Source organism: Paralichthys olivaceus, chromosome 8, assembly GCF_024713975.1.
Source record: "Paralichthys olivaceus isolate ysfri-2021 chromosome 8, ASM2471397v2, whole genome shotgun sequence".
NCBI lineage: Eukaryota > Metazoa > Chordata > Actinopteri > Pleuronectiformes > Paralichthyidae > Paralichthys > Paralichthys olivaceus.
In genome coordinates this window covers 77,501-101,984 of record NC_091100.1, presented here as the reverse complement: position 1 = coordinate 101,984, position 24,484 = coordinate 77,501, and the positions used below count along the sequence as shown (strand labels likewise).

Genomic DNA, 24,484 nt, shown 5'->3' with positions numbered 1-24,484 from the left:
TGATCACTGACTGTATATAAAGATGATCACTGACTGTATATAAAGACGATCACTGACTGTATATAAAGATGATCAGTGACTGTATATAAAGACCATCAGTGTTTTGCAGTTGATTTTAAACAGATGGAGGTTTTATTTTGAAAAACTTTCAATATATCAGTAAAATAATGAGTTTTGTAATAAGAAACCGTTGATATAGAAAAATCAATTTAAACATATTTGTAACATTAGCTGATGAAGAAGAATTAAACAATAAATTAAACAAAGTCCAACATTTTAATCTTAAACAAACTGAAGCAGAACGAATAAATGAATCAGTGTTTGTAGAAATCAAATCTCACATCGTCAAGGTTCTGATTCTTCCTTCAGTGCATTAGAAACATGTTTTTGGTAAAACGGCCCCGTAAATTAATGTTTATTTAACTATTTTATTACATTCTGGGTGAAACTCGAGGATCCTGTAAAAGACCCAACAACAGATTAAACCTTTGTATACGTCATATTAAATATACGTCATATTAAATAAAAAATGAAAACGTAAAAAGAGCTTTGCAGTTTCAGCCTTTGGGACATTTGCTGCAGATTGTTTTCTTTTCTTTTAATGTTCAATGAAATGAAAATAAAATCTTGACAAAAGACACAATATTACAAAATGAACCCAAAATAATTTCTCATTTCATTTGAGGCTCTCGGGACGTCAGAGAAACAAATGAATTGAGAAAAAGTAATACTGTGCAGATGTGAGCGCAGATTGAAAAACATCTGTCTCATTCCCCTGACACGGCGTCTCTGAACAAGTCCAGAGGATCATTCACTCGCTGCTCGTCTCCTCTGAAGGATTGGTCGGCCGGAGGTTACGCCAGGCTCCTCTGCCGCGGTTTGATCCTCAGATACAGCTGGGAAACAAAAAGAGTTCGTCATTAAGATAAAGTTAAACAGGGAAACTTCTTATATAAGTAGATTATATATAGATTTCTTAGATATATGCCTGCTCACATATTCTACTATTGCTGACAATCACTTTGCACTTGTTGTTGCTGTTCCCTTCAAACCTGTGAGACTTTTTCTTTTGTACAAACACTTTAAACAATGATATATATAATAATAATTATATTAATAATGTCTTGAATTTATATAGGTCCTTTCACGGGACCCAAGGACGCTCAGCTGTTGGAAGACAAACTGAGTCGCTCACCCCCAGCAGGTTGCGGGGGATGTATCCCTCGCCATCGCCACATCTCGCCCACCACCAGTCCGTCTCCACCTCATCCTCCCGTCTCAGCACCGTCATGCAGTTGCCCTCGCTGAAGCCAAGCTCATCGTCACTCTGAGTCTCGTACTCCCACAGGGCGTACACCACGCCGCGGTTCATCACGCCCATCTTCTCCTGAACGCCTGCCGAGACAAAGAGCGTTAGAAAACTTGATTATGTAAATTCTGTGTAACTGTGACAAACAGCGAGACAGAGTTAGAGCCTTAAAACCTCCTGAAGGACCCGTAAGGACCTCTGTATCCACCCCATCAACTCGATGGGACCCCTGGAACTGCAAAGTAACTTTCCCTGTTATGGGAGCCCTAACCCTAATAGATGTTTTTTCATCTCATTATCTTAAATTGTGGGGTTAGGGTTAACCAGTAGAACACTGACACATCCATGCACTGGTCTACACTAAAGGATGTTGAAACAATCTGTGATTATATCCTTATTATTTTTAGATTCAGTTTGAGGAACATTTAATTATCCTGGAACAGTGACGAATGAAACTTCATCAAACACAAGATAGGATCCTTCGCTGCTCTGGAATTGAAGGACGCATTTCTCTGCCACATTTGAAGTAGTCGCACTCAGTCTTCAAACACAGCCTCCGAAGGATGCGACCCCTGAAGTCAGACACAGCTTATACGACCTTGAAAGTCTTTTCCTTCCTCAAACCTACTTGACAACTTCGGCTCATGGCCCGAAAGAACTACCTTTTAAAGATCCATAATGTTCAACGTGCTGCTATGGATCTGTGTTTTCACAAATCTCCCCAAGGAATCATGGGACCTCCTAAAACCTTGGTAACATCTTCATAAACCTATGCAATGTCCTAAAAGACTCTGGAGCTCTTTTCAAGCCTATAATCCTAACCCCTGTCTTCACTCAACTAATGAGCTTTAACTTCTTGAATCTACTCAAAAAAAAGCTGTGGACAAAATCATTAAAGCTCTTTAAACCCAACATTCACTTTATAAAGAAGACAAACTCCTCATGGACTCTGGAAGCTACTTTTTATCTCAATTGAGAACCTCTGATATCGCCTCAGTTGACACGTGTGGAAACAAACATTCACAACCCATCAAACATGTAACCTGACTGTTTCTCACCATATAGGAACTGGGAGCACTGGGCGTAGCCGTCCTCCATTTCCTCACATTTGTCGGCAGCTGTTTGCATGTCACTGTAAGTGGTGGCAAACACGGCCGCCCCCGACTCGACCAGGAATTTACAGACCTGAACATTGTTACAAGAGGCGGCGCAGTGAAGCGGAGTCCTGGAGGAAGAAGGTTTGAGACTCAACTGGTTACCACAGCTTCTGGACACAAAACTCATCGGCAGAACTGAGCAGTGATGTTGTTCAGACTCACCAGCCGTCGCTGTCGGCAGCGTTGACGTTGACGCCAAACTGAACCAGAAACTTAACGATCTCGGTGTGGCCGGCACAGACGGCGTTGTGCAGCGCAGTGATGCCCTCGTCATTTGCCGAGCTGGGGTCGTCCACCTGCAAACACAAAGACATCTAGAGTTTAGCTCATGCTAACTTTTGAACATCGTACAGCTTTAAACAGCAAAACTGTTGTTACATAAATCGATTCAAACACTGAACGGTTCAGATAAATTGTTTCCTATGAATAAGAGCGATTATATGATGATTGATCGTCACAAAATATTCATAAAATACATCTGTGATCATTTCAGTGGAGTCGTAAGTGGAGCGACTCCCTGACAGAGTCTCTGACGACACTCACGTCAAAGATGACCCTCTGGACAAGGTCATACTCGCCCTCCAGAGAACAGTCCAGCAGCAGAGCCAGAGGGTTGAACTTGACCCGCATCGTGTGATTGATCCGCTCTGAGCCGACTTTACGGAGGATAGACCTTTTACCCTGAGAGAAAGAACAGAGGGAGGAGAGGAGAAAGGTGAACTGACCCTTTAATAATAATAATAATACACTTTATTTGTATAGCACCTTTCATACAAGAAATTCAGCTTTACAAACAATATAGATTAAAAAAAACATGTTAAAATGTCATTCAAAATAAGAGGAGAACAACATAAGTTGTTAAAATTACATTTAAAAGAAAAGGGAAAAAAGAGGAAAAGAACTAAAGAATTCATAAAAACAGAAAATAAGGAAGGTGACAATAATAAAAGTGCAGGAGTGTAAGTGAAAGATCTCGTTAAAGTCTGAAGTAGAGAGAAATTCTTCAAGATGTTTACTGAACCATCTTCTCTGATATCGAGTCTGTTCCACAACCTGTAGTTTAAAAAGCTGCATCTTCGATTGTCTCTGGGCTGGAACCCTCTAAGATGTTCTCAGTGTTCTGGAGGAAACAGAGTTCACCAGAGATCATATGTTGTCGTACTGAAACGCTCACCTGCGGCACTGTGACCTGCCCTGTGACCTCCGGCGGCTGCAGGTTGTGGGTGTCGTCTCCATGCTCGGTCTTCCCACAGCTGGGGTATGGTGGGGGGGGGTATGGGGGGAACTCCTCTGGAAAGTAGTCATGGTGGACTGAGGCTGGACACACCTCCTCCTCCTTGTCCTCAAGGGCGGGGCACAGGGAGCAGCAGGAGGCGGAGTCAGTGATGGGTGAGCGAGGGGGCAGAGGGGGCGGAGTCAGGGAGTCCTCTGGGCTCTCAGCGAGCAGTCGGTTGAAGCTCGCCCCGGTGTTGTCATCGACATCCACACCTCCCACCTGGTAGTCGTGTACCTCAGGCTGAATATATGTCCCTGCTGGACTGACTGTCTCCATGGGAATGGTTTCCATGGCAGCCAGAGTGGTCTTCTGGTAGAGAAGCTTCTGGATGTTGGGTCCGGCCGGGCCCTCGGGCTCCGTGATGGAACTGCGTTTCTTCAGGGGCCGGGGTGCGTGGTGCAGCCGGCGTCGCAGGGCCTCAAGGTCCACGTCACTGGGGTTCCTGTGAGGGTTGGACAGGAAGGGGAGGAGCTTGGTGGGGCTGAGTGGTCGAGGGGTGGCTCGTTCTACCGTCTCTCCACTGACACCTTCGCCAATACCCAGACAACTGTCAGCCTCGCTCCCGTCAGACACACAGGCCCCAGAATTCAGGCCAGTGTTGTCTGATGAGACAGACAGCTGTCCCCCACCGGCAGGGAGGATTGGCTTCCCGTACACTGTAATGAGGCAGAGACACTGACGTCAGAACAAAACCAATGTGAAAAACAAAACATCTCTCACCTGCGATCTACAACAGATGAAAATAGAGTGAGTGCTGCACCTCGGGGCTGACTGCGGAGCAGTGTGCCCTGACCTCCTGGCTGGAAGCCCTTTCCCGGAGTGGCCTGCTGGGTGTACATGGAGTAGATGGATGATGCAGCCACAGTCTGAGGCTTCTGCAGCACAGGGGGGGGGGCATCTGAGAGGTCCGGGGTGTAAGGTCGGACGGCAGCGGCCGGAGGGCTTTCCTGCTTGTTGGGCAGAGGGAGTGTATTGCAGTTGCTGGAGAGGACTCCTGGAGCCCTGAGGTGGCCGCCGACCGGCCGAGCCTTACCAGGGAAGGTCCCAGTGCTGTAGGGGGGCTTGGAGAAGGTTGGTGGGCCGGACGAAGAGAACGGATTGGGCTTAATGGGAACAGGAGGTGGCGCTGTGATCTAGTGGTGAAATACAAATACAGGTTAGTGCAGATAAAATCTAAAGACTGAAAAGGCATTTGTCACATCTGTGTATCCCGACTTCTGTAAAAGCAGAACAATCCCAGAGAGCAGCACCTCAAGCCCCTGTGTTGGGACCACCTGGACCCACTCCAGCATATCAGACTGACATTGGGGTCAAAGATGCCATCATCTGCTTCACAGAGCAGACACACCTGGAGAAGCCCCGAAGCAGCCTGAGGATTATGTTCTTTGACGCCTACGGTGTGTTTGACACAGTTCAGCCACACAGGCTGGCCCAGAAGCTCTCTATGATGCAGGCAGACTGAGACCTTGTGACATGGATCACAGGCTCACTGACAGGCTGGATCATGTCTAGCTGCAGGACTGCTCGTTATATGTGGTAGTGAGCAACACAGGCCCACTGCAGGGAACTGTCACCTTTTCTATTCAGCGTTTACACCGGAGACTTCTGCCTCCTACAGAAGTTCTCTGACATCTCCTCCATTGTCGGCTGTATCACAGAGGACAAAGAGGAGGAGTTCTTTATGATGGTGTGGAAGAAATCACCTGTAGCTCAACATCAGGAAAATCAAGGAGCTGGTAGTGGACCTGGAGATCCCCCACCCCTGTTGTGATTAATGTGGAGGGGGTGGACATTGTGGAAGACTATATGTGTCTGGGGGTACATCTGAACAACAAACTGGACTGGTCAGACAACACTGAGGCCCTGAACAGGAAGGGACAGAGCAGGATGTTCTTTCTGAGGAGGCTCAGGTCTTTTAACGTGTGTCCTTGGCTGCTCCGGGTGTTTTTCCAGTCTGTGGTGGACAGCGTCATCATCTTTGTTGAGGTTCTGTGGCTGTACAACAGCAACTGTGGCACCAACCAAAACGAACCCTCTCTCCTATCTGCTGAACTGAGGCAACTCAGGAGCTGGTTCTCACTCATCCAGCCTCAAGCACCTGAGGGCTCCTCTGTGCAGTCAGACATTAGACTGAGCACAGCTCCGACAGTCGAACACTTTGTCTCAGCAAAGAACTGCTTCACAGTCTATATATTACAAAGAATGGACATGAACACAACTCTGATGCCTGTATCTACATTGTACATTTAAAAAACAACAACCATGTGTATATATAGCATTAGGTCTACTCTATATAATATTTCAATTTTTATTCATATTTTTAGTCTTACTATTTTTCCCCTTGCGCTGCTACTTTTTTGTGCTGCTGTGTCATCTGTGAATTTCCTCTACGGAGGATAAATAAAGGTAAATCTTTTCTTATCAGCTGTGATTTGCTGTTGTACCTGATTGTCCCTGAGCAGGGTGTCAGTGCTGTGATTGGTCCGTGACGGGACAGGAGGCGGGACATCAGATCCACAAAGTCCCCTCTCACCACCTACAGGAAAGAAAATCTTCATCATAACACAGACGTCTTCTTCTCTGTCGGAGGCTTCATAAAAACAACCGGCAGATGTTTTAAACTGTCCGACAGAAAGACGGTTTAAAACGTCTCCCATAGTTTCTGAAGTGAGAATTTAAACATTTAAACAATTAAAATTGATAACCTCTTTCTACCATATTTTGGACACTGCAGAAACTGACCGGAGTTGCGGGAGCTGAGGCTGGACATACGGGGCAGCGTGGAGGCGTGGCTGTAACCTCCACTAGAATCAGGAAGTGCTCTGGCCTTCCAGTCGGAGAGTTGGGTTATTTTAGAGGAGCTGAAACCTGCAAAAAGCAGAAGAAGATTAAACCTATCACACAGGAAGTGCCAGCTGAGGAGCTGTGGATGAAAGAAAAACATTTTCTTTGCATTTGAACTTATCAAACTGAACCTGCGGCCAGTTTGACGGGTCTGGGAGGCGGCTTCAAGGATGAGTCGGGTATTAGCAGGGTTGCTGTGCCTTCTGGGTACAGTGGCTTCCCCAGAAGCTCTTGGCGAGCCGGCAGAGGAGGCCCCTGAGAGCCTGTTGTGGAGGACGACTGAATGTATGGCCCCACCGCCGCTACTCTGGAGCCCACGCCATGCTGAGGGGCGGAGCCTTCTGACGCCACCTGCAGGGAACCAACCTATTTGACTGCTTCACTGTTTTTGGCTGGTGTTGAGTATGATGTAAAACCAGGAAATCAATGAACTATTGCTGGAACCAGAACTGCAGGAACAACATGGTGGAGGGTAGAATGCTAAATTACATCTATATAAAGTATTGAATAAAAAAAAGCTGTAAAAAAAAGAGATAATAATAAATAATAAAGATAATAGATTATCCTTAAATATCTTCTTACTGGCAGGGTCTCCTTCTGCTGCAGGGCAGCCTTCTTCTTCCACAGCCGCTGCCTGAGCTCACCCAGCCGGCGGTCCATGGCCACCACCTCCAGGTTCCTCTTGTTCAGGCCGTCTCTCTGCTGCTGCAGCCGTGAGCTTTGCTCCTGGTTCAGCTTGTTTCTCAGCTGAGGAGGACGAAAATGTCGGATCAGTGGAGGTGAAGAACAAAGTAGAAGGACTTTCATTGCTAGTTAGCCTAGCCTGCCTGCTTGCTAAGTTTAGCCACACTATCTAGTCGTCCTTTTGACGTGTTCAAGAGAAAAGACTTTTTGAAGAAACTTGCAGAAATGGTGAAGGATATGAGGTTTAATTTTCCATTGGATGGTAAATTAATATATTGTTATTTTAGTCATATTGAATTTTAAATCATAGCATCTACCAAACACCTGCATGTGAAGTGTTTATGGAAATATTTATATTAATTATGGTGTCGACCACAGACTGAATAAAGACTGGAGTCTGTGCAGCAGTGATCGAGGGGTGGAGCCATGGTGTCGAGGTCCTGCAAATACACACTGTGGACCAATCCTGAGTCAGTCTCAGTTTTCATATCATCAATAATTGATTAAATAAAACTGATAAGAAACACTTGAACAAACATCAGAGAGAGAAGAACGAGCTGAATGCTTTGATTCTTTAGTTTGGTTCATGTCTTATCTGATGGGGACACTTTGGCCTCACTTTAGACATGTCCTCCATCTTTATTTACAGTCTGTTTATTTGGTCTTGGAATTACTGCCACCAGGTGGACTAGAGTGGAACAGCCAATCTTCCTTGACACTTCAGTTTAAGGAGCCGTTATAGCGTCTGAGTGTTAACAAACCTGCATGTGAGGAGTTTGAGGGCATCTGTAAATTGTAGCTACAGAAATAAATAAAAAAATAATAAATAACTGTGGTTACACAAGTCGTCCCCCTGAGTCTCTACAAGTCCAATGACAAACACGTGTCAACAGCGGTTGTTGTGACCGGACGACGTCATCTGAGATCTGACCTGCAGCTCTTTACAGAGGAGCTCCAGCTCCACGGTGGAGGAGGGCGTGTTGTGGTGGTGAGGAGATGGTGGCTCCTTTCGCGTGCTCCTCAGCACCTCCAGCTGGTCGCTGAGCTCCTCCAGCCTCGCCACGGCAACCAGCAGCTCCCTCTGCTTCTGCTGGAACAGACCGGTCATCTGCTCGATCTCCTCCACTGAACCACAAACACATATAGGACAACAAACAGGAGCTATTTCAACTGTAGAGACACAATTGAATGGTGTTATACACCAAACTGAGCTGGAAATATTGAATCATTTACAAATAAGTATCAGAATCTTTTAGCAAATTCTGACAGAGATCTTCAGGAAATTATAAAATCATTTAAATAAAATCATAATTATATGACACTAAATTAATAACTGTTAAGCAGCCACACACACACACACACACACACACACACACACACACACAGACACACACTCTCACACACGCACACAAACACTCCTCTGTCAAACTGACCGAGTTTACTGTTGCTGAGGCGTTTCTGCTCCACCTGGCCCCTGAGGGCCCGGACCCTCCTCAGTTTGGCCTCCTGGTTGTGAGCGTTGTCTCTGAGCTGCTGAAGTCGCTCCTGTTCAGACGCCTCCTGCTGCTGCTGCCGCTGATCCTGCAGCTTCAGGAAGCGCAGCTGCTGCTCCTGCAACACGCACAGAACACGGGTCATGAGGAGGAGAACGGAGGCGCTGAGGTAAAACACGTTCATACACCCTCTGCTCATGATTGGAAGAAAATTGTTGATAAAATAACAAAGAACGTCTCGTTTCCAGAATCGTTGTTTCAGTGTTTATGTGCTATGAAATTTTTGTGTGTGATTTGTTTGTGTGAATGGCAACATACTGTAAAGTGCTATGAGTGTCATCAGGACTAGATCTTTATAAATACAGACCAATTACCAATAAGGTAACGTTCATGTCAATTGAAAAATGTGGAAATAAATATCAGCATATCTGACAGCAGCAGTGTGTTTGTCGTACTTTGGAGGCCAGCAGCTGCTGCTGTTGAGTCGCCAGATCCTGAAGTTCACTGAAGGTCACATCCAGACGAGGAGCTGAGACCTGTAGAACAAATCCCAGATAAGAAAACATCTGTGAAAGTCAGAAAACTGGTTTTAGGAAGAATGTTCTTATGAGTCTCACCCCGTTCTCCAGACATGCAGCAGCCTTCCCCTGGTTCCTCTTCACCTTCTGCTCTGACGTTCTGGATCGATCTGGACACAAACAAACGGTTGGAACACTGATTTTACATTAAAATCTTTTAGTGCCATGTTTGTTTGTGTGCGGATGTTGACTGAGGTCACTGGAACTAACACTCATCTTTTCCTCTGTCACCTCCTGCAGGATTACATTTCTCTTATAAACTCAACCTTGAGTCCAAGACAACGATTGAAGGAATTCTTTCAAAAAGTTCCTGACATGTTCATGAGAATGAGACAAAAAAATAAAGCTTCTAAACACAGCTGGAGAAAATATAACCTGGACACATTGGGACATGTTGTCTAGTCAGATCAGTGTTTCTGTTTACAGCTCGTCCACACCGGTGTCCCTCCTTATCACCAAAACATCTGGAACCTCCTCGTCTTTCCAAGTGGACGTCTTCGTCTTCGACATGTACGGCTCCTCTTCTTCATCCTGAGAGATTTGTGTTCTTCAGTTTCACGTCCGTCACGTGTTAGAAACCTCAGAGACACGCTCACTCACTGAGAAGGTTCCAAATGTTCTCTCACTCTGACATCGTACAGATGTTTTACTAGAAGCGGCAGGAGAAGATCCAGAAAATGTCCAGAGACACTGACTCAGACATTTGTTCTCACATGCAGAACATGTGAGGAACACGTCAGGAACACGTCAGAACTTGAGTAAAGGTGTAAGGAGTATGTCTGGTATTTATAAATATATTTTATGAATATATTTGTGTTGGAGGGTTTGTGTTGAGGACATGATCCCTCGCAAGATGTGAGTTAAACAACCTCCAGCTGTGAACAGGTGTTTCTCACCGGACTCTGGTCCCGGAGCTCTCTGATGGTGGAGGAGGTAACGGACCTCCCCCCTCTGCTGCCCCCACCGCTGCAACACCTCCATCATCTGCTCCGATTCTCCAACGACACGCTCTGATTGGTGAGAAACACACAAGATGACTGATTGATGACTGAATTATGATGTAATCTAAAATATGTGGTTCTGTGTTTCAAGGGTTTGAACCTTAATCACAAGACTTTAAGTATTTAACTGTAAAATAATAACAACAATAATCAAAATATCTGTGGACCTGAGCTTCTCCACATCTCAGCCAGGTAGCAGTCGGCCTCGCCGGGCTCCTTGCAGAGCTCCAACACGTCTCGGCACAGCGTCTCCGGCGTGATGGGAACCTCGGTGAAGTGCTGGTCATTGTTGCTGAGGAACACGGTGAGAAATATCTAGAAACACACAGCAGATAATAATGATATGAACAGGGTCAAAGACTTATCATCCAGATTCATACCAGGTCACTGTGACTTTGTCCTTTGACCTTTGACCTCTGAAATCTAATCAGTTCATCTGTCAGTCAAACTGAACCTTTGTACCAATTTAAAGACACTTCCTGGAGGTGGTTGTGTTCACAAGAGTGAGACAGATGGACAGATGGACAACCTGAACTCATAATGTCTCTGACTTCTTCTATGTTTTCCTGTTTTAAATTGTTAAGTCAGCACCGTTCCTTGAACAGATTGTGTTGACAGGTAAACCTCACAACCCACAGTCCAGTTTAGAAACAAAACCTGCTCAGCTTCCTGAGCTATTTAAGACCAGAACAGATATTTGTGGACATAACTCCCATGATGCATTGGGCCATCTGTTTCTCCAGCAGGGTATCTGCTCTCAGGCCTGGAGCCAGATTGCCACCCACACCCCCCTAAACTAAAGGGAGGCAGTTTTCAGCGTCTTCCAGCCTGAATATTTATCCTGTGAAGGTGAGAGTCAGCGATGATTTGCTCAAAGGCTCGTCAGACACAGACGCAGCCAAGCAGCTTCTGCAGTTCACTTAGGATCTGAACCAGCACAGGTGGCTGATGGGAGATTTCTCATGCTGCTTTAACAGCTTAAAGTCTCTTTAACAGAAAATAAAAAAAGAATCAGTAAAAGTGAAGCTGTGACTGAGATGAATCTGGAGGTCGGCCTGTGTCCTACATACAACTCTGGAGGAAAAGTAGAGCGCCACGTCTCCCTCCACGTTCACGACCACCAAGTGGGTCGATGCCGTCAGTCAGCAAGCTGAGGTCGACCAGAGGACCACGCAGCCAATCACAGCTTGAGGAAGAGAGGCTGTCTGTCCCACAGGACTGAAAACTGGGAGGAGTGAGACCTCAAGGCGTCAGACTGAATGTCTTTTTCAGACTGTAAATAAAGATGGACTACATCACATCTCCTAAAAGGGAAGCCAAATAATCTGGATCACCCCCTGGTGTCTGGCTGCAGTATTAACCCCTCCTCCTCCACGTTAGCAGATGGGACATGACAAACTAAAGCTCAAAGCAGACGTTAAATAAATGTTTGTCAAAGATGTTTCTGTCATTTCAGCTCGTTCTTCTCTCTCTGATGTTTGTTCAAGTGTTTCTCATCAGTTTGGTTTAATTACTTATATGATGATAGAAAAACAGGCAGAGACGACATGATGACAGCTGGCACTGGATTGGTCGAGAGCGTGTATGGGTGGGACATACATGTAAGGATCCACCCATCACCCACCAGAAGAATCTTTGTCTCTGATTTAGAGACACACACCTTCATGAACATTCCGCTCCAGCTCCACTGGTGATATAATGGAAACATGTTAACCTCAAGAAGGCCGGTTTTAATTCAACTCACATTTATCTTAAGTAAGGTTTTTTTTTTAAAGTAAAAAGGTAACAGGAGCCCCTGGTGACAGCAAGATATAATAACTCATAGAACGAGATCTGAATCTGTTGACACTGTCTCTGAGGACACTGACTCTGAGGACACACACAGTCTCTGAGGACACATACTGACTCTGAGGACACACACTGTCTCTGAGGACACACACCGTCTCTGAGGACACACACTGTCTCTGAGGACACACACTGTCTCTGAGGACACTGACTCTGAGGACACACACCAGAGAGACTGAGACGTCCAGACTGAGTTAGAGATCAACTGAACCAACCAGACGTTGTTTAAACGTCTCTTATCCGTCCCTTTAAGCAGAGTGTGCACCACACAACAGTGAAGAGTCAACGCTCGTCATCACACTAAATGTTCCTGGTTTCAGAAACTCCATGTGTTGATGTTATTGTCTGTGGTTGTATCCTGGACAGCAGGCAGGGCTTTAGTGTGTGTGTGTGTGTGTGTGTGTGAGTGTGAGTGTGTGAGTATCTCATTAATCCAATCTTGGTGTGTCACGTGATGCTGTCGGCCATATGGCTGCAGACGCCAACAAAACATTTGGGTTGTGACCTGCAGAGTGCCAGCTGCCACCATGTTTCCCCCGAGCAGAACGTTCATCACAGCGACGTCACAACTCCGTTTTTGATCGAACTTTTCTCTTCAGATTTAATTCTTCTGACTTCTTCCACTTGTGCTGCTGTTTCATCTTCTCTCTCTTTGTTGATTTTCACATTTAGAAGCGATTACACTCATTCATCCAATAATTGTTATTATTGTTGCTCGTTAACAACAAACAGAAAAACAAGCAAACAGACCCCCCCCCCCGCACATACCCCCTTCAGAATAAAGGAAGATACGAAATTCAAAGCAAAAATAAATAAATAAAATAAAAAAATATAAATAAATCAAAGTAATTTAGACAGAGTACGCCAATCCAATCCAATGTGTTGGCAGGCCCAGACAAGGTCAACCTAACCGACACTTCTTTGATCCACCTCGCACACGTAGGTGGAGCTGAGGATAAAGAATATTAATCTTCTTGCCAGCAGATCTCTGAGCGCTATCAAGTCTATATTGGCAGCAGAAAAATTAAGCGGAGAGGGTAACACACCAAAGCAGAATAAACATTAGGGACAAGACTCCTCCCAGTTGCCTTAGATAATGTGTGGAAGACCTCAGACCAGAATCTATTCAAAGAGGGACAGCCTCAAAACATATGACATCGATCACACATGGGAGACACCGTCTCAAACATTTTTGCAAACTGAGCTTTGGTGTAGTGAGCTGGGTGCAGAATGGAGTGAATCCCTGTTTAGTGCAAATAGATAGTCCTGTGTACCCTCTGTAAGATCTCCCCCACACATCACTTGGAATTATCTCACCCAAATCTGTCTCCCAAGTAGTTTTGAGGACATTAGAGGAGCCCGAACAGAGGTTGTGTATGACTGAATAAATAATCAGCCCCTTCAGTGTTGGGAGAGGTTCCGAAGAGATATCATGAGCTGAAACACTACTTCAACTAGTTGTTGAAAAGATGCAAAAACAGCATACACATACAGATCCCTCAGTTTTTACACCTAACCTAGCCCCGATAGAAAAGGCACTATCCAGTAATGATGGGAAAAAGATATCATATATAATATATATATATAAGACGCAACATATATATATATTGCCTCTAATGATGCCCTAGTAGAGAGTGTCTGTAAGCCAAAGTGGCGTCTAGAGATAACTAGAGATAGAAGAAAGAAGAGATGAGTGCAATAAGGATTGCAATGTTACCGGATGAGCAGAGTTTAAGGATATATATTTATATATATATACTTATTGGGCCTTGAGGCTTAAGCCCAGGTTGGATAGGGCCAATTGCACACTGCGTTCTAAACCAAAGGAGGGTGAGCCACCACGTCCGATGGTCATCAGGGTTACCCTATTCCAGTATATGTATATATACACTGTACCAGAGTCTGTAACAACTCAACACTGCACAACACGGTGCTCGGCTGAGCTTCCATGTTAGTGTCTTACATACATGTCTGGACAGGATCCTCAAACCGATGATGATGACTGTTCGACATGGTGATGTGCATGTAGCCGGGTATCGGAGGCTTCACCTTGATGAAGGCCGCCTTCTGCTTGGGCACAGTCAGCGTGAAATCTGGGAAATGTGAACCCTTTGTCCGTTGTATAGCAGGGGGGATGCCTCTCCAGCGGCATAAGATGATCTTAACTTGGTTAGCTCCTAAGTTCTTTCTTGACCTCCTCCGATATTATGGATTGGAATTTTGTGACTCAACCTGTAGATCATTCATCATGACCTTAATGCAGCGTAGCATATCTTCATTGGCATCTGGCTTCACCGGGGACTCAAGTGGCGGCCTACTGTGACCAGGCCTTCAAGACTCACTATTGATTTTGCTTTGGCCCCAACAATGTGTAATATAGTAAAAGCAGAGAACGGAAAACTCATAATGGAAATGAACAGTGGACAGACATGAGAAGTTAATAAAGTTATATGTCAACACATTCCCACAGAGCTACCGTAAAACACGTCCTACATCGTCCGCACTCCCACCCCTCTTTATCTTATCTTCATCTAACCCAGCAGGTTATGATTTCACCCCCGTCCAGCAGTTAGTTGGTCAGTTTTAATGTCTTTGTTTAACATTGTCACTGATTCTCAGAGACTGATATGAATGAGTGTGTGTGATTGAGGTGGAGGAATGAGCTCTACTGCTAAAGATGTTTCAACAAATGTTTTAGCAGCATCAGTTTTTCAGACATGAAGTGATGACCCCTCCCCCCGTGTTTTCAGTAGAAACTGTCGACAGAGGAGGGGTTAGTAAAATGCTGCGCTAATTCTACAGACAGATTAAAATCTGAAGCTACAGCTAGTTAATGAGGCCTGAGAGACAGACAGAGAGAGACAGACAGAGAGAGACATAGAGACAGAGACATAGAGACATAGAGACAGACAGAGAGACAGAGAGAGACAGAGAGAGACATAGAGACAGACAGAGAGAGACAGAGACATAGAGACATAGAGACAGAGACATAGAGACAGACAGAGAGAGACAGAGAGAGACATAGAGACAGACAGAGAGAGACAGAGACAGACAGAGACATAGAGACAGACAGAGACATAGAGACAGACATAGAGACAAAGAGAGACAGACAGAGAGAGACAGACAGACAAAATGTATGTTTATATTTTACATAGAAATGTTTAACCTCTTATATATTTTGTGTTTTCTTTTTATTTGATGTTATTTATAATAAAGTTTATAGTTAAACTGTAAAATATCAAACCTATATTTCTTTAGTGTTGTAAGGACAAACGAGACATTGACATTATTTTTTTTTACATAAATCAGTTGAGGTGATTTTATGTAAAGTGAACGTCTGTTGCTGTAGAAGAACAAGAAGTTACAACTTCTCTTCACTTCCTCTGTGCTCAGTGAAATAACAGCACATGACCTTGAACAGCGTGTTTCTGGTCACTGTGGCAACAGTTACTAAGCAGCAGGACGAGTTCCACTGAACTCTGCCTGGAAGACGATGAGGACATACACACACACACACATACACACACACATTTCCACTTCTACCTTAGGACACTCAATGATGACACTCATTGGCTTAATGCATTCCCTAACCCCTTAACCAAACCTTAACCACCCAAACTAAATGCCTAACCCTAAACCCTTAACCTCACCTAAACCTGATTCTAACCCTACAACCAAGTCTTAACCCCCAAACTGTCTATTGTCAGAAAGTGAGGACCCTTACTTTCCCCAAAAAGTCCTCAAACTGGTCCTCACAAAGATAGCTGTACAAGAGCGCACACACACACACACACACACACACACACACACACACACACACACACACACCTGAATAAAGGGAAGCTCACTTCTTCCTCTTCATTATCATCAATATGTTCTAGTCTCTTATTATTTAACACACATGGTAAAACTCACAACACACTATCAGCTCTCATGAGTCTTGTTACTCCTTCAATCACCACTGATTATTTTCTAATTGTTGTATTTCATACGACTAAAATACAACTGAGCGTTTTTATAGATTCATTCTATTTGACACAGCAGAGGAAGGTCACGTCCTCGTCCTGAGGACGATTAATAACCAACAACCTTAATTGATCCATATTTTAACATTAAAGGTTCAACACTTCATTTATCTGTCCGTTATTAATAACAGTCTATAAAGTAAAAATAATCCCACCAAAAACATCTTTATGTCACAAGTCAAATAATTTAAGATATTTAGTTAATTACCAGAAGAAAGATGGACAGGTTTTGTAAGTTATGCTCTGAAGTTGTTGAAGAGACTGCAGCTAGATATCAGAGAAGCTAATTCAGTGAATGTCTTGAAAAGAAAACTTAAAACATTTCTCTTTGCTTCAACATTTAACGAGATCTTACACTTAATTTTATTTCTTTTTCATCTATTTTGTTTTAAATGTCATTTTAAAATTTAAAATCTCTTCTCTGCTTATTTTGAATGACATTTTTAAATGTTTTTATTTTTATCTATATTGTATGTGAAGCACTTTGAGCTGCGTTTCTTGTATTAAAGGTGCTCTACACATAAAGTGTATTCATATTATTATAATTATTATTAGACAACAACTGTGCATATTGAAAATAGAACTGGAGAATTTATATATTTTTTATTTGAAAGTTACAGTGTGTAGAATTTAGTGATATCTAGTGGTGAAGTGTCATGTTGCAGCTGAACCCCCTCATACAGTCACTAATTATCTTTATATACAGTCAGTGATCGTCTTTATATACAGTCAGGGATCATCTTTATATACAGTCAGTGATCATCTTTATATACAGTCAGTGATCATCTTTATATACAGTCAGTGATCATCTTTATATACAGTCAGTGATCATCTTAATATACAGTCAGGGATCATCTTTATATACAGTCAGTGATCATCTTTATATACAGTCAGTGTCTTTATATACAGTCAGTGATGGTCTTTATATACAGTCAGTGATCATCTTTAAATACAGTCACTAATTATCTTTATATACAGTCAGTGATCATCTTTATATACAGTCAGGGATCATCTTTATATACAGTCAGTGATCATCTTTATATACAGTCAGTGATCATCTTTATATATAGTCAGTGATCATCTTTATATACAGTCACTAATTATCTTTAGATACAGTCAGTGATCATCTTAATATATAGTCAGTGATCATCTTAATATATAGTCAGTGATGGTCTTTATATACAGTCAGTGATGGTCTTTATATACAGTCAGTGAACATCTTTATATACAGTCAGTGATGGTCTTTATATACAGTCAGTGTCTTTATATACAGTCAGTGATGGTCTTTATATACAGTCAGTGATCATCTTTAAATACAGTCACTAATTATCTTTATATACAGTCAGTGATCATCTTTATATACAGTCAGTGATCATCTTTATATACAGTCAGTGATCATCTTTATATACAGTCAGTGATCATCTTTATATACAGTCAGTGATGGTCTTTATATACAGTCAGTGATGGTCTTTATATACAGTCACTAATTATCTTTATATACAGTCAGTGATCATCTTTATATACAGTCAGTGATCATCTTTATATACAGTCACTAATTATCTTTATATACAGTCAGTGATCATCTTTATATACAGTCAGTGATCATCTTTATATACAGTCAGTGATCATCTTTATATACAGTCACTAATTATCTTTATATACAGTCAGTGATCATCTTTATATACAGTCAGGGATCATCTTTATATACAGTCACTAATTATCTTTAGATACCTTCACTGTGGAAACAAGTTCTTCCCATTGGCTGAAATCCAGACCACATGACCTCATTTGAACAGCTGATCATTGAGGTTATATGAAAACAGAGTTCCATTATTCACAATTGAACTTCATTTAACATAGTGTAAATTCCCTTAGATTAAATCGAGGCTTAAGGTATTTGATCCATTTGCATTTGACCTGAATGTGTTCACAGGTTTTCTGTGTAATGAGAACAATAGGAGTAGTTTAGTAACTCACCGGCATCATGTTGTCGGCTGAGTCACATCCACCCTTCCTCCTCCTGTTCCTCAGATGTACCTCCTCTTCCTCTGATGTACCTGCTCTTCCTCAGATGTATCTCCTCCTCTTCCTCAGATGTACCTGCTCCTCCTCTTCCTCGGATGTACCTGCTCCTCCTCCTCTTCCTCGGATGTACCTGCTCCTCCTCCTCTTCCTCAGATGTACCTGCTCCTCCTCCTCTTCTCCTCCTCCTCTTCCTCGGATGTACCTGCTCTTCCTCTGATGTACCTGCTCCTCCTCCTCTTCCTCGGATGTACCTGCTCCTCCTCCTCTTCCTCAGATGTACCTGCTCCTCCTCCTCTTCTCCTCCTCCTCTTCCTCGGATGTACCTGCTCTTCCTCGGATGTACCTGCTCTTCCTCTGATGTACCTCCTTCTCCTCCTGGACCTGTTGCTGTTCTATCTCTCCATCCTCCTGCGGAGAAAGAAGAGGAAGGTTGGTTGGTTTGTTTGTTGTTGTGGGGTGAGCCGGAGACACGGAGCGGCGGGCGGAGCTCTGATGAGTCTGACGACCCGTGTTCACCTCACGAGCTGTAAATCAGCCCAGTGACGTCACTAGCGGACTTCCTGTGTGATGTTTCACAATAAAAGCATATTTTGTTTCCATGGGAACTGGTGATTACATGCAGATGCAGATTTATGATCGTGGTTCACAAACCTCAAGTTTATAATGAAGCCAAAGTGATTTATTGTGTTAAGATTGAAGCTCATTATGTATTTAAATATGTTCTTTTCTTCAAAGAGACATTTATTTAGTATATTGAGCGATAATTATTTTAAAATGCATCTATACGGACCATTGAATGTATGATGGTCTATTAAAAAATGTTATTTTAAAGAATGAAACACTTAATGATAATGATAATTTCCCTAAAACACACAGGCTCATGGTCAAATAGTTTTTATTTATCAGTTGATTTCAAGTAAATCTAAACAGTGTAGAAAAGTGTCCGTATGTAGGAATATAACAGAAAGATAATAAATACGTGACTTAAACGTTTTCTCCTTTGTTTCAATTCAAAATCACTGACACTTTTATTTTGAAACCGGATATGATTAGTGACGTCAGTGCAGTGACACGTGGGTAACGGCTCCGTACAAACAGGACGTTGAACAGCTGCATCGTGAAATCAGGTAAATACAGATGTGAAATCAGGTAAATACAGATGTGAAATCAGGTAAATACAGATGTTTCTCCCTTTATACGAACAGCTGGTGACCAGGCCTGTGACGTAGGCACACCTGGTTACGATGAGTTTGACTCCTCGGCTCTGAGCGGACGTCACGTCAGACCTATGCGAAAATCTGTCCGTTTAAAGTGATTTGTTTCACAGCGAAGACATATTGTTGAAACAACTTTATAATATGTCACTTCAACTCTTAATGTAGATCTGTTCTTTAATTCGGCTCATTGATTACCGCGATAGAAAGTTTGTCTCGAATAAACGACGTCGGTGAAACACCAGCCGGTCCTCCGCCGATGCTAATGTTGTTAGCTGCAGCCACGAGAGAATCCACGAGTAGCATGAAGAATATTCACATGAATGAGTTGATAGGCCGCTGCAGTGAAGAGGAATAACGTGGATGAACAACTATGTGAGCGTCTGTCGTTGTGAGAAGTGTCAAACATTGACACGGTAAATATTGTGGAACATTGATAAAACCACAACAAAGATGAGGAGGTGGTTAATAAACCTGTTTATCGGACAGAAGCTCAAACTCAAACCGTCAGACGATAGAAGAACTTCTCAAGAGCAGTTCGGCTTCTCGTCGATGAGTAGACTTACTGAAACAGGACTTAGACCGCAGGTGAACTTTTATCAAACTTTTTCTATCAAGAGAATCAAACATGGCGCTGCGATCTTCTTCTCTTACAGAGCTGCAGTCTTTCTCTGCTCTACTGGTCTCAGTGCTGCCGCGTGTGGCGGGAAGCTTTATGGCAACAGTTCATCAAACCAACCCGGAGCCCCAGCTCTGTTCTGTAGAAAATCGAGTTAAAACGATTTTATTTTTCAAATAGTCTGACTGGACGTTTTCTCACTGAGAGTCTGAAGCTTCATGTTTCATCTCATCTGTTAGTTTAAGTTTCAAGTTGTGATTCAGGGACTGAAGAATCTGGTCTGACACGTACGTCCTGTCAGCACCTACGTGGGTGGAGTCTATCTATACTTGACTCTGATTGCTTTGTACACAGTGTCTGACGTGACGTATTTTCAGTTTGGGCGGGGGGGGGGTAGTCATCTTTCTGTTTGAATGGAGGAAATAAACGAAGCGCTTCATCTGGTTGCCATGGTAACATCATAATGGTATCACTACCAGCTTCAGCACCTTCAGGCACAGTATTCCAAAGTACTACAGTACTACATTACTTTACTCCACAGTACTAATTAATCACCATGGCACAGAATTAGTTTTCTTCCGGATAAAAGGGATCATTTTTGAAATACCTCAAATGTTTTGATCGATTCTTTTGGATCGTTGAGGTAGAGTGCTTATATCAGCCCCATTAGCAAGGCACAGGCTCTTGGTACATTCAGGTCTTCCAGGACTCGTGTTGCCTCGATCACAATCCTTGCACTAGCTGTGTCAGACATTATGGCACCTCTGGTGACGACAATCTTCATCAATGGTAACCTGCACTTCACCATCCTGTCATAAGTAGGTCAACACAAAGTACAGTGGACTGTTTGAACATTAGTGTTTCTTACCAAGTGCTCGTTGAAGAGGTCCTCCTTCTTTTCTCTGAGAAAACCACAGGATAATGGATAGTTTAATTTTAATTTATAATTAGTGACCTCTCTCCTTCTTTCTACTGAATTATCCTGCGAACAAGAACAAATATTTTACAACTGCACATCCACAGAGTGGATAACATATTTTTGTAGGCTTTGCGAATGTTAGCATCACCCTGGTTCTATCTCAAAAAGCCAACGGGATTTTTCCATTGGCTTTTTGGATTACTCTCCACGTTAGCAAGTCAAGTCAAGTCAACTTTATTATCAATAATGCCATATGTGCAGGACATACAGAGAATTGAAATGGTGTTTCCCTCTAATCCCCGGTGCAAACAGAATTAAATATGAAATATAAAATATAAAAAATATAAGTCATTAATAGATATAAACAGGCAGTGACGATATAAAGAGTATAAATATGGCAGCCATGGCGGGATGAACAGAATGAACAGTATAAATATAAACAGAACAGAATTATCATGGCTTAACATCACCACCAGTTGCAAAACTAACGCTACACAAGTTCAGTGACAGCATTAATGTTAGCTAGCTAAGAAGGCCTATAGGAGTTTTCTACATGAGCTTCGTAATTTAACTTAAGTGCTGCGTAAAAGACAATATCTTGCACTGTGTCCTGATGCAGTGAGCAGTTGTGAATAAGACAAAGATAGTTACTTACCCTGATGATATTCAAATATTAAAGCTCCGGTTTCTCTTCCTCCTTCCTCTTCTTGTGATAGAGGCATCTGCAGTGGAACGTGCCTGGGCAAATTTGGGCGTGTACTTATATTTGAAAAAATACATAGTTGAAACCTTATATACAGTCTATGGTTGAAACTCACTATGTAGACAAGTTGGGCTAACTTAACATTTCTCTGCAGCTAAGTGAACACAGTAATATTTATTCAAGTGGTAAACAGATAAGTTAACACCTTGCTCTTAATATTAATGTAGCCAACTTCTTACAGTAAGTTTTCAACTAACTAAAACATGTTCATGTAACAAACATTACTTGGTATGCAGAATAACATCTTTATTTTAAGGGCAATTTACATGAATCTATAAATCAGCTGCAGAATTGATGCATCATTTGTTTTCCACAGCTGAGACACAAAAACAAGATGAAGAGGAAGCAGCAGCAGCAGGTCTCGAAGCAGACAAGGACGATGAAGAGCAGCGATGATGAAAATACTGATGAGGAGAAGAACTTCACTCTGCTCACTGACATACGAGGAAGAGGAGGGACTGAGGAAGAACAGAGAAACCACAGAGGAGAGGAAGAGGAGGAATACAGTGATGAGGGGGAGGAAGAAGACTCTAATAGTGGTGATGAGGAAGAGTCTGAAAAAGAGGATGAGTCTGATGGAGGTGAAGAAGAGGAGGATGATGAAGAACCAGCGAATATTGGTGGCAGTAAAATCCAGACAAGAGAGGAAATTAAAAAAGGTGAGTTTTTTTTTAACTGTATATAAAGACACTGACTGTATATAAAGATGATCACTGACTGTATATAAAGATGATCACTGACTGTATATAAAGATGATCACTGACTGTATATAAAGACACTGACTGTATATAAAGACGATCACTGACTGTATATAAAGATGATCACTGACTGTATATAAAGACCATCACTGACTGTATATAAAGACACTGACTGTATATAAAGATGATCACTGACTGTATATAAAGATGATCACTGACTGTACATAAAGACACTGACTGTATATAAAGATGATCACTGACTGTATATAAAGATGATCACTGACTGTACATAAAGACACTGACTGTATATAAAGATGATCACTGACTGTATATAAAGATGATCACTGACTGTATATAAAGATGATCACTGACTGTATATAAAGACCATCACTGACTGTATATAAAGACACTGACTGTATATAAAGACGATCACTGACTGTATATAAAGATGATCACTGACTGTATATAAAGATGATCACTGACTGTATATAAAGACACTGACTGTATATAAAGATGATCACTGACTGTATATAAAGACACTGACTGTATATAAAGACGATCACTGACTGTATATAAAGATGATCACTGACTGTATATAAAGACACTGACTGTATATAAAGATGATCACTGACTGTATATAAAGACCATCACTGACTGTATATAAAGACCATCACTGACTGTATATAAAGATGATCACTGACTGTATATAAAGATGATCACTGACTGTATATAAAGATGATCACTGACTGTATATAAAGATGATCACTGACTGTATATAAAGACACTGACTGTATATAAAGACGATCACTGACTGTATATAAAGACCATCACTGACTGTATATAAAGACACTGACTGTATATAAAGACGATCACTGACTGTATATAAAGATGATCACTGACTGTATATAAAGACGATCACTGACTGTATATAAAGATGATCACTGACTGTATATAAAGACCATCACTGACTGTATAATATAAAGCCAAACTTTCTTCCATTGAACGCTGCCATCTTGTGACTGAATGGAACTTTACACTCCTCCTTCAGAATTGTCCAACATGTCGTTTGAAGACGTCATGAAGCTGCAGAATAAAGTCGGAACCAAAGTTTACAACGAGGTAACCTATGGCAACAGCAAGAAATACGAGACCGGCAAGAAGAAACGACTGAACAAGAACAGGTGACTCGTCTCTGACGACTCCTTCAGATTCGGGTGTGATGTGACACGTCTCTGCTCTTTAAACCTGTACGAGTTGTTCATGTAGTTTTTATGTTTGATTTCAGACCAATGGAGATTTCAGCCAAGAAACCGGCGCCGTTCCTTCGTCAGGTCGTTGCCATCAAGAAACCGGTGAGTGGAGAAAGTCTGTGGAGCTGAGTCAGTGTTTTCGAAAACTCCGTTTGAACGATTGTCTCTTCAGACGCTGAGAGATCCTCGATTTGACGACCTGTCGGGAGAATACAAGCCAGAGATCTTTGAGAAGACGTACAAATTCATTGATAACATCAGACAGAGAGAGAAAGAGGTGAGGAACAAACCAACTTTTTCAGTTTGAGTTAAATTGTTGTGGACGACATTGGACTGAAGATGAAACTTCACGGTGTTTGTCCGCAGGTCGTCCAGAAGCAGCTGAAGAGGAAGAAGATGAGTAACGAGAAGAAGGAGAAACTTCAGTTTCTCCTGAAGAGGATGGTGAGGGTTCTGTTTACATCTGCTGCCATCCAATCAGAATAATAGAAAACGTTTCATTTCCAGGAAACAAAAAAGCTTGAGAGTTTGTTGAAATGCGTGTGACCTTTGACCCGCAGGAGAACCAGGAGCGCGCGAGGAAGAGCCGAGAGCAGCAGAGAGAGAGAGAGTTGCAGTTCAAGAGGCAGCAGAGAGAGCGAGCCAATCAGGGAGCTCAACCCTTCTTCCTTAAGAAATGTAAGAGCGAGCAAGTGTCTGGATTCTGTTCAGTTGTTTTTTAAAATCACTTTAATCTGAATTTTTGTCTTGTGTCACATTTTGTGTTTTAACTCTCAAACTAAAG

At 42.5% G+C, this 24,484-nt stretch overlaps 2 protein-coding genes across 4 annotated transcripts in view; one reads left to right on the top strand and one right to left on the bottom strand.

Moving 5' to 3' along the window:
- Window positions 1-109: 109 nt before the first annotated feature.
- Window positions 110-18,266, bottom strand: LOC109642395 (apoptosis-stimulating of p53 protein 2-like). Its single transcript, XM_020107168.2, has 18 exons — window positions 18,190-18,266; window positions 10,510-10,657; window positions 10,238-10,351; window positions 9,381-9,451; window positions 9,219-9,299; window positions 8,704-8,881; window positions 8,202-8,395; window positions 7,169-7,333; window positions 6,718-6,937; window positions 6,485-6,610; window positions 6,187-6,278; window positions 4,503-4,875; window positions 3,641-4,398; window positions 3,010-3,147; window positions 2,629-2,762; window positions 2,368-2,534; window positions 1,196-1,395; window positions 110-896 (listed from the first exon to the last, which is right to left on the bottom strand). Exons 1-18 carry the CDS (start codon window positions 18,196-18,198, stop codon window positions 855-857), a joined length of 3,210 nt encoding a protein of 1,069 aa, XP_019962727.1. The 5' UTR covers window positions 18,199-18,266; the 3' UTR covers window positions 110-854.
- Window position 18,267: 1 nt separating this feature from the next.
- Window positions 18,268-24,484, top strand: part of rrp36 (ribosomal RNA processing 36) — a 7,268-nt gene continuing 1,051 nt past the window's right edge. The window contains exons 1-7 of one of the 3 annotated variants that reach the window (XM_020107170.2): window positions 18,268-18,666; window positions 22,069-22,411; window positions 23,499-23,631; window positions 23,736-23,802; window positions 23,873-23,977; window positions 24,067-24,144; window positions 24,261-24,378. In XM_020107170.2, the coding sequence (XP_019962729.2) occupies window positions 18,307-18,666; window positions 22,069-22,411; window positions 23,499-23,631; window positions 23,736-23,802; window positions 23,873-23,977; window positions 24,067-24,144; window positions 24,261-24,378 (1,204 nt within the window). In that variant the 5' untranslated portion in view covers window positions 18,268-18,306. Of the gene's footprint in view, window positions 19,387-22,068; window positions 22,412-23,498; window positions 23,632-23,735; window positions 23,803-23,872; window positions 23,978-24,066; window positions 24,145-24,260; window positions 24,379-24,484 lie in introns of all 3 variants that reach the window. The other 2 variants (XM_020107171.2, XM_069529594.1) reach the window with 2 other exon arrangements.

Coding starts and splice junctions, on each gene's coding strand:
- LOC109642395 (XM_020107168.2), bottom strand. Junction 8,882..9,218: donor AGCAGCTGCTGGCCTCCAAA/GTACGACAAACA, acceptor TGCGTGTTGCAG/GAGCAGCAGCTGCGCTTCCT. Junction 4,876..6,186: donor CCCTGCTCAGGGACAATCAG/GTACAACAGCAA, acceptor TTTCACCACTAG/ATCACAGCGCCACCTCCTGT.